Here is a 12518-nt window from a genome sequence, read left to right as displayed (position 1 = left end):
CAATTTCCACCAGCCCATACATGGCTGGCCCCTAAGCCCTTCAGTGATCTGCAAGCAGTAGTAGCATTAATAATGAAAGTCAGCACAGGCCAAGGCCTCTGAGCTAGTGCAAGCTCACCAGTCCTGCAGTATCCTTGATCCCTCCTCTCACAGCGCTTTCTGTTACCACAAAAACTCTTGCAATGGCAGTGCAACTGCAGGGCCTATAAACATGTGCTTGCTAAAAAGCCCCACACTGACTTCTCTACTAATACTGCTGCTGACACCTGAAGAGTGCTGTTTGAGGCACCTGAGACCCCAGCTGAAGTTTTTACGACCCCATTTGGGTTCCTGACCCACAGTTTGGGAAGCTCTGTTCTACACTATTAAGGCTCCTTCAGATGGAACCTATACCTTTCCCCCTGGCTGGATGAAAAATGGAATCTGCAACATGTACTACTCTTACAAGTCTTTTGTCATCCCTGTGGATGTTTATTATAATTCCGTTTCAAACTACATGGCCCTATCAAATACCACGATACCTGATCGTAATTACACAACCTATGAAACGTTCTTCTTATACCCTATATCAGCTTAGGTCAGTAGGTTAATTTGCATGGACAATCCATGCCCAATCCACACTTCTGATGGAAAAAAATGGTTTGTATATCCCCCTAACCACACTACTGGAAGCTGTCAGTGTTGCATCTCACTTTGCAGAAGTACAGTTGAAAAGACTACGGTTATGGCTGTTATTCCTTCCCAAGGTGCTGAAGAAGTTGAGCTGAAGGACCTTTCCTTCCAGGAAGAGACAATTTGTCTAATGAATATTGATTTATTGTAAGATGTTTGAAGGTTTGCATTAAGTGTTACAGGTGGGAGTAGTGGCACCGTACGTGTAAGAACAGTTATTTATTTATTTTATTTATTTATTTATTTTTTATTTTATATACCGATGTTCCTGTAAAGAATACATATCGCACCGGTTTACAAGGAACTGAACAGACGCCTCCAGGGCGGAAATACATTAAAACAGTCGCCTCAAGGCAGAATACATTAACACAAGTATACAGGAAAACTATTAAAAGAGAACTTTCATAAACTCAATTAAATGTAACTGTGAACCATAAATCAGGAACATATGTACAGAGGTAGGTATATCGTCAGTTAGAGCTTTAAGTAGCTTGACACTTGTGAAAATCACAAAAGGAGGGAATTGTTGAATTTTAGAAGGCCCTGCTTGGCCTATATTTGTGCTTTTTACACTGTCACGCTAAGCAAGATTTTGCAGACCTCATAGAAATAGCCAGAAACTGCCTTTATGCTGTGAACTGTAATGATCCGCAGATAAGCAGAAGTTAGTTAGGTCCAAGCTAATTACAGCCAGTTTAAACTAGAAGTTGTTTTCCCCTGAGAAGTAAAGGCTTGTGGTAGAAACTGTTAATTATGTAGGAATAATAAGTATATGCTCTAAAGTAACAGTAATGAATGAATGTTTACTAAATAATAAATTAAGGATTATTAATGAATGAAAAGACGTGATATAATCTGTGTAATACCTGAAAGCTTCAGAACAGCTTCTACTTTTCTCATTGGAGCACAAATTCCTCTAAATAAAAATAAACATTACCAGAGCCGGCTAGGGAACATGGTGTGCCCTGGGTTAGAAGCAATTCCAATATAGCAAGCAACATTTTTGTTTTGTGTTGTCTGACATGCCACTGGCTATGGCAGGCAATAGCCTGATGCCCAGAGCAGCAGAGGTGATTTTCATCTAAACCAGGGGTCGGGAACCCATGGCTCGCGAGCCAGATATGGCTCTTTTGAGGGTTGCATCTGGCTCGCAGACAAGTGTCGCCATACTTCGCGGTCCTCCGCCGCCCGGGCTTAAAATGCTGTCAGCCCGGGCGGAACGCGGCAGGACAGCTGGAGTCAGCGGCACCGGCGTGCTCTCTTCCCCCCCCCCCCCCGCGGCCCGGAAGAGGAAGTGGAGAGCATCGGGTGCCTGCGCGGGAAGAAGAGACCACACTAGCGTGGTCTCTTCTTCCGCGCAGGCACCCGATGCTCACCACTTCCTCTTCCGGGCCGCGGGGGGGAGGAGAAGAGAGCACGCCGACTGGAGTCATCCGGGTGCCTGCGCGGGAGTCATCGGGTGTCAGCCGGGGTGCCAGCGCTGGAGTCATCGGGTGCCTGCGCGGGTCTTCCCGCGCAGGCACCCGATGCTCTCCACTTCCTCTTCCGGGCCGCGGGAAGAAGAGAGCACGCCGGTGCTCTCTTCTTCCCGCGGCCCGGAAGAGGAAGTGGAGAGCATCGGGTGCCTGCGCGGGTCCACGCTAGTGTCCCACGGGAAGAAGACTGCAGCGCGGCTCGGAGGAAAATGAAAAATCTTCAACCGCGGCCGATGGGACTCCGCCTTCGCCTCCGCGAGGGCTGAAAATGAAGGAGGTTAGCGTTGGGAGGTGGCTGCTGCTGCCGCGAGTTCCCGGGGGGGGGGGGAGAGAGAGAGTGAATGAATGAGCGAGCAAGCATGTGTGTTTGAGATCCTGTGTGTGTGAGTGAGAGATTGCATGTATGTGAATGATTGAGAGCCTGTATATGTGAAAGAGAGTATGTCTGTGATTGAGAGCCTGCCTGTGAGAGAGAGAGCATGAATGTAAGTTTACCATTGGGAACCTGTATGTGTAAGTTTGTAATTGAAAACCTGTTTGTTTGAAAGAGTATGTGTGTATGATTGAGATCCTTTGTGTGTGAGAGAGATCATGTGTATGTATGATTAAGAGCCTGTGTGTATAAGTAAGAGAGAGATCATGTGTGTCTGTGTCTGATTGACAGCTGGTTTAGGTGATGGAGCATGTGAGTATGTGATTGAGAGCCTGTGTTTAAATGAGAGAGAGAGACCATGTGTGTCTGTGTGATTGAGAGCTGATTTAGGTGAGGGAGCATGTGAGTATGTGATTGAGAGCCTGTGTTTAAATGAGAGAGAGAGACCATGTGTGTATGTGTGTGATTGAGAGCTGATTTAGGTGAGGGAGCATGTGAGTATGTGATTGAGAGCCTGTGTGTAAATGAGAGAAAGAGAGGACATGTTTGTAAGCATGTGAATGAGAGTCTGTGTGTGAGAGAAAAAAACAGCATGTATTTATGTGATTGAAAGCCTGTGTGTGTGTAAGCGTGAAAAGATAGACAGCATGTGTGTAAATGTGTAATTAAGAGCCTATATAAGTGAGAGAGAAAAAACATTTGTATATGTGAGTGACTGAGAGCATGTGTGTATAGGTGTGTCATTGAGAACCAGTGTGAGAGAGAGCGCTGGTATGTGACTGAGAGAGGAGAAAGTTCCAAGCAAACCACCCCACCTCCTGCTAATTCAGAACAATCTCAGGACACCTGGATATCAAACGTTCCCAGGTATGCAGAGCAAAAAAATTTTTGTATCCTTATTATTTTTCATTACTGGATCTTTGTGTCTGCTATTTTGAAATATTTTGTTGGTATCTGGAAATGTTTTATATGAGTTTTTAATTATTGGATATTCCACTCATCAGCTGTTTCGAAATATGTTCTTTTTGTTAGTACAGTTTTACTGCTGATGATTTTATATTTCTTGATTTGTTTTATAAGGATGTGTGATGTTTCTTTTTTCCTTTGTTACACTGCATACAGAGACTCTGGCTTGTTGCAGTTTCCAATTCAGTTTTTGTCTGCATGCTTCTTGTTATGCGTTTTGGTCTCTTTATTCTATGTTAGGTGAGGGACAGCACGTGATTCAGGTGAGGTTTTCTGCTGGCGTGTAGTTTCTGTGTAGGACTCTATAGCAGCCTGACTTGGTCCGTTTTCCTAATAGGAGATGTATTGGTGTCTTAAGGCCTGGTGTAATATTTTCAGAGACTTATTGTACTTTAAAAGTGTGATCTTACATAAAATGCACACATTTACTTGTATTTAGTTTTAAACATATTGTATGGCTCTCATGGAATTACATTTTAAAATATGTGGCGTTTATGGCTCTCTCAGCCAAAAAGGTTCCTGACCCCTGATCTAAACCATCATCCTCTTCAAGCCAGGGCCAGATATGGCTCTTTTGAGGGTTGCATCTGGCTCGCAGACAAGTGTCGCCATACTTCGCGGTCCTCCGCCGCCCGGGCTTAAAATGCTGTCAGCCCGGGCGGAACGCGGCAGGACAGCTGGAGTCAGCGGCACCGGCGTGCTCTCTTCCCCCCCCCCCCCCGCGGCCCGGAAGAGGAAGTGGAGAGCATCGGGTGCCTGCGCGGGAAGAAGAGACCACACTAGCGTGGTCTCTTCTTCCGCGCAGGCACCCGATGCTCACCACTTCCTCTTCCGGGCCGCGGGGGGGGAGGAGAAGAGAGCACGCCGACTGGAGTCATCCGGGTGCCTGCGCGGGAGTCATCGGGTTGTCAGCCGGGGTGCCAGCGCTGGAGTCATCGGGTGCCTGCGCGGGTCTTCCCGCGCAGGCACCCGATGCTCTCCACTTCCTCTTCCGGGCCGCGGGAAGAAGAGAGCACGCCGGTGCTCTCTTCTTCCCGCGGCCCGGAAGAGGAAGTGGAGAGCATCGGGTGCCTGCGCGGGTCACGCTAGTGTCCCACGGGAAGAAAGACTGCAGCGCGGCTCGGAGGAAATGAAAATCTTCAACCGCGGCCGATGGGACTCCGCCTTCGCCTCCGCGAGGGCTGAAAATGAAGGAGGTTAGCGTTGGGAGGTGGCTGCTGCTGCCGCGAGTTCCCGGGGGGGGGGGGAGAGAGAGAGTGAATGAATGAGCGAGCAAGCATGTGTGTTTGAGATCCTGTGTGTGTGAGTGAGAGATTGCATGTATGTGAATGATTGAGAGCCTGTATATGTGAAAGAGAGTATGTCTGTGATTGAGAGCCTGCCTGTGAGAGAGAGAGCATGAATGTAAGTTTACCATTGGGAACCTGTATGTGTAAGTTTGTAATTGAAAACCTGTTTGTTTGAAAGAGTATGTGTGTATGATTGAGATCCTTTGTGTGTGAGAGAGATCATGTGTATGTATGATTAAGAGCCTGTGTGTATAAGTAAGAGAGAGATCATGTGTGTCTGTGTCTGATTGACAGCTGGTTTAGGTGATGGAGCATGTGAGTATGTGATTGAGAGCCTGTGTTTAAATGAGAGAGAGAGACCATGTGTGTCTGTGTGATTGAGAGCTGATTTAGGTGAGGGAGCATGTGAGTATGTGATTGAGAGCCTGTGTTTAAATGAGAGAGAGAGACCATGTGTGTATGTGTGTGATTGAGAGCTGATTTAGGTGAGGGAGCATGTGAGTATGTGATTGAGAGCCTGTGTGTAAATGAGAGAAAGAGAGGACATGTTTTGTAAGCATGTGAATGAGAGTCTGTGTGTGAGAGAAAAAAACAGCATGTATTTATGTGATTGAAAGCCTGTGTGTGTGTAAGCGTGAAAAGATAGACAGCATGTGTGTAAATGTGTAATTAAGAGCCTATATAAGTGAGAGAGAAAAAACATTTGTATATGTGAGTGACTGAGAGCATGTGTGTATAGGTGTGTCATTGAGAACCAGTGTGAGAGAGAGCGCTGGTATGTGACTGAGAGAGGAGAAAGTTCCAAGCAAACCACCCCACCTCCTGCTAATTCAGAACAATCTCAGGACACCTGGATATCAAACGTTCCCAGGTATGCAGAGCAAAAAAATTTTTGTATCCTTATTATTTTTCATTACTGGATCTTTGTGTCTGCTATTTTGAAATATTTTGTTGGTATCTGGAAATGTTTTATATGAGTTTTTAATTATTGGATATTCCACTCATCAGCTGTTTCGAAATATGTTCTTTTTGTTAGTACAGTTTTACTGCTGATGATTTTATATTTCTTGATTTGTTTTATAAGGATGTGTGATGTTTCTTTTTTCCTTTGTTACACTGCATACAGAGACTCTGGCTTGTTGCAGTTTCCAATTCAGTTTTGTCTGCATGCTTCTTGTTATGCGTTTTGGTCTCTTTATTCTATGTTAGGTGAGGGACAGCACGTGATTCAGGTGAGGTTTTCTGCTGGCGTGTAGTTTCTGTGTAGGACTCTATAGCAGCCTGACTTGGTCCGTTTTCCTAATAGGAGATGTATTGGTGTCTTAAGGCCTGGTGTAATATTTTCAGAGACTTATTGTACTTTAAAAGTGTGATCTTACATAAAATGCACACATTTACTTGTATTTAGTTTTAAACATATTGTATGGCTCTCATGGAATTACATTTTAAAATATGTGGCGTTTATGGCTCTCTCAGCCAAAAAGGTTCCTGACCCCTGATCTAAACCATCATCCTCTTCAAGCCAGGGCTCGAGATTTCCCAAAACAAAACATCAACTCTGGAAAGGGTAAGACAGAGCGAGCCCACTAGGGAGTGAAAAGGAGGAGGGTTGGATTTACAGATCGACTGCCACTTCCCTCCTCCCCACTTGCACCTTGTTATGACCAACTGCATACACATTTTGGTTCTCCGTTACAGCTTTGCAATCCATGGATTTAGGGGGGTCATTTTGTAACATTGCACATGAGTTAGAAGGCAAATAAATGCATAAGTTACACTAATTTCCAAAGCGGATTTGCACATATCATTCCACTTTGAAAATAATCCTACCAAATCTACCTACACCTACTAAAACATCTGCACATATTTCCCATGAAAATGCAAAAATATGCATAGAAGTGCAAACCACTCTTCCATCAACCCTCCCCCCCCAGGGAACACCTCCGCACAGTCCTGGTAAAGTTACATGTGAACAAGACCTATGTGCATAAGTATATTCCCATACTGAGACGGCCAATTTTACAAAAGCCCATTTCTGTGGGTAAAATGCTGTTTTACCAGTGGAAATGCTTTTGAAAATTACCCTTCCTGTAAAAATTGAAGTCCCTTTGCCAGCAAGACAGGAAGCTGGCACAGTGGAAAGGAGTATTGTGTACTGTAGGCGCCATTTTTGGGGAGTTGGTTCCCTACCATCTCCGAGTAAGGTCGAATATTGAAAGGAAACACCGTCGCTGCTAGGGCACACAGGAACTCCGGGTTCATCCACATTGCCGCCAAGTCTGGAACATTGTGGTACAAATAACGGAAGAACTGCATCAGGGTGACTGGATAATCTCGAAGCCAAGAGCCTTCTTCTTCCGACTGCCAAGGCTATGTGCATAGCAAAAAAAAAAATAAATTATTAAAATAAACAGAACAAAAACAACCCCTAAATATAACTCAAGCTCTAGATGGGAAGGAAGAAAATCCTATTTCTGCTAATTATTCATTCTTGAACCAGCTGGAGACTAGGGGGTCTCTGACTTTTTTTTTTTTTTAAACATTATGAGTCCTGGTTTCTGGAATGTAAAATACAAGCATTACCAGACACAGTAAAAGCTACTTAAAAGAAACACAATTTCTTTTGTTAAGAGCTAGAGTCCTACAAATAACTTACTTTCCCGTGTAAGGATGGCATTAAATATCAGTTGATCGGGTATATTTTCTACAAGCCCTCCCACCTGACTACTTTCCAAAGTACTAAGGTGATGCGGGAACCTGCTACCAGCCCCATCTCCCACCATTTATGAACCATGCTAAGTCATCTTGCTATCCTCACATCTTTAAAGTGTAATGCTGACTGCAGAAGTCTGTGGGTGTTCCTTATACAGGGATAAACTCTGCAGAATTACAATGGTTTTCTTTTCCCTGACATTCTGTACGCCTATCCTCCGTTTTGCTATTGGGGACTGGTACGCATTGATTATTTTTGGATTTTTTTTGTCATTTAGTCTTTTTTTTTCTCATGAGAAAAAAGTGGGTTTTTTTGTGTACAAGATGTACTTTCTTGGTTCTAGAAACATAAATATACATATAAAGTAAAAAAACAACAAAAAAACAACTCAGCGTTGCAAAACCAAACATATAAAATCTTCAGCGAACCAAATTACGTGACGCTCCACTTTGACTTTATTTAACAGAAAAGGCCAAATTGGCCAATGCGAATTACCCTCCATGCTCTTTTCTGGAGAATCAAACTAAGATGTCTGGCTGTGAATTTGCCATGCATGCACTTTGAATTAGCTCCTTAGATCCATGTGCTCATCTGCAGAGCCCTCAGAACAGAGCGCTCTACTTTTTTTTTTTTTGCACAAACCCCGCAGTCTTATCACACACTGCAGATGAAAAAAAACTGAAGCAAAAGATGTGTTCATGCTAACCAGATTCAGGAATGACAACTGACAGGCAGGCAGAATATTTCAAACCTTAAGAAAATAAATGATGGGCTTATTATTTTCAGCAATGAATGATATTTGTTTACAATCTCTCTTTTTTTTTTTTTTTCTGGGGTCCAGCAGTTTCCTCCTGCTCCACTGAGCTTCCACCTCAGTCAGAACCGGGGCTGGAATTGGGCAGCAGCAGCAGCCTTCATTCGCAATTACCCAGACATTTAATGGACTTCTCTTCCTAATCTAGCTCAGTCACAGCAGCGACAGACCAAGGCTCCCTTCCAGAACCCGGTAAGCGTGTGCACCTAGAGTCTGGCCACTAGATGAAAGACCTCTGCCCATACCCTCACCACAGGTTGCACGCTGCCACAGGATCACCAGCCCTAGCCACAGCCTGCAGGTTTTCCACCTGGCTGCACCGTATGCTTGGAAAAGACTTCTTGAGCTGGTGCATCTTGCTCCCTCTCTTGTCCTATTTAAATCCAGTCTGAAAACCCACCTTTTTGGAAACTGTTATTAAATCTTAACACACCCCCCCCCCCAATTACCTCAGCTCATAGCCTTACCGATTTTAACAATTTTTTTTAATAAATGAAATTTCTTAAGCCTTTTTTTTACCCTATGTTTGTTTTGATAAGACTGTAAGCTCTACTGAGCTGGCACTGTGTTATATGTTTTTGCATAACACCGTATACAATTCAGTAGCTCTACAGAAGTGATTAGGAGTACTAGTTGTAAGGTAGGCCTGGGAGCCGAAGCTGGGTCTGCTTCATGGCCGTGCCCAGCACTGCCACTGAAACACCAGGATAGCCCTGGATGCAGCAGTAAAGATAATGTAATCTTATTAACTGTATTTTTAGAGGTTAGCTTTGTACTCCACTTCGAGGCTTTTCAAGGAACTGCGGTATATTAAGTAATTAAATTAAGCTAAACTAGGAGCAATAGAAAGAAAAATAGAAAATGTAGGCCATAGAAAGTCAGCAACAGCTCCGCAGGAATGCACTCAGCAGGATGGGCCAATCTCTTGGCCTTAACTTGCCACCAAGGATTTGAGGATTTCTGCTGCCTCATGCCGCCCCCCACCCCCAGCTCCGTACAATGTCCGACTTACTGAATTCAGCATGCTCCTGAGCATCCCCAGCAACAAAAAGGCAGCCTCTGTGCAAACGCTGTGAATGGACGACACCACCGTCCCACTGGAGGCAGGAACGCCGAAGATAAAGGTCCAGATGGAATCCAAATCAAACTACCATGGGAAAAAAAAAAAAATCAAATTAATTGTAACCTTTTTTCCCCCCCCCCCCTCACAATTAGACTTTTTCTGCACCTGCACACTGCCTATTAATCAAGCCCTGCTTCTGCTAGCACCTTGCAAAAATTGCAGATCTAAGCATCCCCCCTACCCTACCCATCAGCTGGGACAAATATTCTGGAACCACATCGCGAAAAACAAGACCGTTTTTTTTTTTTTTTATGTGGCTTTCTGGATCGCTTGGAACAGGATCTTATTTTTCCCTTGATGCGATGCGCCTCAATAATAAGCCACCACACCCCCCTTGTAGCACTATAAGCCATCCCTTGTTGGAACCACAATGACCAAGAAAAAAAAAAATCTTCTCTGGTCTCTCTTGTAGCAAAGTAAGTTCCAAAAAAAAAACCCAAGAAAATCAGCTAGCGGCAAAACTGCCGCAATGCCTCCTTATCCTGGCATATTCATCAAGATCTAGATCTCTCTCTTTCATTTTTCCAGGTCTGTGCTTGAAAAATGGCAGGTTCCACAGCAAATTAAACCTTCTGTCTGGAGAGCTAAAGCTGGACAAGTTAGTACTAAAAGACAAATGGCCCTTGCATTTTTGAGCCCAAAGCTGCTGCCAAGTTGTGAAATATACTGCATTTCTTTACCCAATGACATTTCAGCTGGAACTGCAGCTCCCCATGAATTACTACACTATCGGGATGGCTGAAATTGGTCTTTTCTTCTCTACAGAGCTTACAGAAGTTCAGGCCCAGCAGAGGAGAGGATGACACCATGGGAAGGGGCGTTTCTGTAGAAGAATCCAATCTGCGCATCCCATCATCTCAGACGCTCACTCGATCCCACTCTCACACACAAGAAGTGGAGGGCAATTTTTATTAATTCAGAGACAGATCATGAGAAAAGTAAAGGAAACAGGCTCATGAGCCTTGAGAACAAAACACCATGGATCCGACATTGTGAATTTCCTGAACTGTGGCCGCTTTAATCAGACGAAGGCTTTTCCCTGCTTTCTTCGCGCACCACAGTTTTTCTGGATTATCAAGTCACCGAATCACGGTAATGCTGCACACACCTGAGCTGGGGGCAGCTGCTGCTGCCTCTCCACACCCCAAGCGTGCAGGGTGGGCGGGGAAGGAGTGACGGAAGAGTAAAAGAACCATTCTGGGTAAAGCAAAATAGGGGTTTTCTTAGCACGGAGACCAGCAAATAATGTTGCATCACACCATTTGATTTTTTTTTTTTTTGATAGTCATATTCTTTTTGAATTGCATGCTACAATATGTTTTGAATTGCCGGTAACTAAATTTGGAAGAAGCAACCAATGGCCAGTTTTCCTGTTTAAATACGTGAAAGCTATTTCAACCTCTTACAAAGCAAGTCAGTTTACTTTTCTCATGTAAACTCAAGGAACAAGTTCAAAGACTAATGATCATCTTTTAGGTACAATTACAGGAAACATTTTCATGAAACATGTTTATTAATCCAAACTTCACAACATATCCACTAACACACATAATACAGAGGTCCCTATTCAGCCGCCATGCGACTTGGCTAGTCAGCCAGATAAACCTATTCAGCTAACTTAGCCTGCATATTCAGCGGCCTGGGCATGCCAATGAATATATCCAGCTATCCTAAAGTTAGCCGGATTAAGTCTATCTGGCTAACTTTAGGACAGGTCTCCAGGATGATCAGACTTAGCCGGGTAAGTTATCTGGCTAACCCGGCTCATCCCAGCTACACCCTCACCCACCCACCATTTACCTGGGCTAACTATTTAGCCGAAAAAGTAATTAACCAGCTAAGTGGTGGCCACTGATCCTGGGCACATATTCAGTCACCGCCACTTAGCCGGTTACGTGGCATGGAATATGTACCTTATACTGCATAAAAGAACCATACCAAAATAACCATCAAGCCATTAAGTAAGAAATTTATAGATTACCATCTGTGTTGCTTTAATATCATCTTTAACTGATGGGAGCAGAAACTGAAAAGAAGTTTCGTAAATGCTGTTAATCTATTGTTAGTTATTTGGTTTAGTAAACAGAAGGCTGCAGTACAGCTGCTTTCTTTTTCTCTTATAGGCCTGTGTAATAAGGTGGGCTCAACTGTACGCATGTTAGCATGTACAACTTTACTCCCAATTTATCAAGGGGTTTGGCACACAAAAAAATGTGCACACAAACATGCGTACAACTCTGAGCATAACGCAGCGTGCCGGCATGCAAATCTCATATTGATCGAGGCATTAACTATTACTCTCCAATGCAGAGAAGTGTGTTAACGCTTTACTCATGAATTCTTAATGCTGGAAATTTAACTTCTGGTCATAGGTAAAGTTTTTGGGGCAAGAGTCAATCTATGGGATTGAGCCTGGCGTCCATGATCCAGTACTCAGGATTTATGTGCATTAAACATGTTTTGTGCATCCTAAGCATGTTTTTCTGTGCACATTTTAGGTTAGTGTGATTTTTTTATTTATTTTTTTTTACTCTTGATGTATTAGCATACCATTATCTTACTGTATCAAAAATTAAAATCTTTTTTGGCAGGAGTAATGGAAACGTGCATTGAAGTTCAATGCACATTTTTTTTGTTTACTCACATCTTATTACACCAGGACCTTAATGACTGAGCCAGCATGAGTTCTGGTGTGCAGTGACTGGTTGGAATAATTATGTGATATGAGGGGGTGATATCAAAACATCTCTTGGTGCATCTGTCTGTGTTGGCTTATGATGTAAGTATGGGTCCTGGCAATTTATGGTAGGTTACTCAGCTGTTTTGGGCAGAACAATTGCTTATATATAGTTACTCCTTAAATTGTTAGGCTTTTTTTTTTATTTCAATGTGCACTTATGTTGCTGTTTTTCTTTCTTTTTAGGTTAAATCTATTATGCTAATTAAAAACCTTTTGCTGAATTAAGGTTGCAGGCACTGGTCTCAGCAACTTAAAGCCCAGTGTAATAAGATCTGCTCGCCTGTGTGAACGCTAGCACGCAGCTGTGCATGCATTTTGGTGCACACACTTCTATTTTCAATTGAACAAGGAGT

At 43.6% G+C, this 12518-nt stretch overlaps 1 protein-coding gene across 1 annotated transcript in view; it reads right to left on the bottom strand.

Moving 5' to 3' along the window:
* WDFY3 (WD repeat and FYVE domain containing 3) overlaps positions 1–12518 on the bottom strand; it is a 616621-nt gene that overhangs the window by 202495 nt on the left and 401608 nt on the right. The window contains 2 exon segments of the mRNA XM_029599364.1: positions 6966–7145; positions 9315–9449. Of these exon segments, the coding sequence (XP_029455224.1) occupies positions 6966–7145; positions 9315–9449 (315 nt within the window).

Source organism: Rhinatrema bivittatum, chromosome 1, assembly GCF_901001135.1.
Source record: "Rhinatrema bivittatum chromosome 1, aRhiBiv1.1, whole genome shotgun sequence".
NCBI lineage: Eukaryota > Metazoa > Chordata > Amphibia > Gymnophiona > Rhinatrematidae > Rhinatrema > Rhinatrema bivittatum.
Note: the sequence above shows the minus strand (reverse complement) of the source record. Positions and strands in the feature narration are given on the sequence as shown.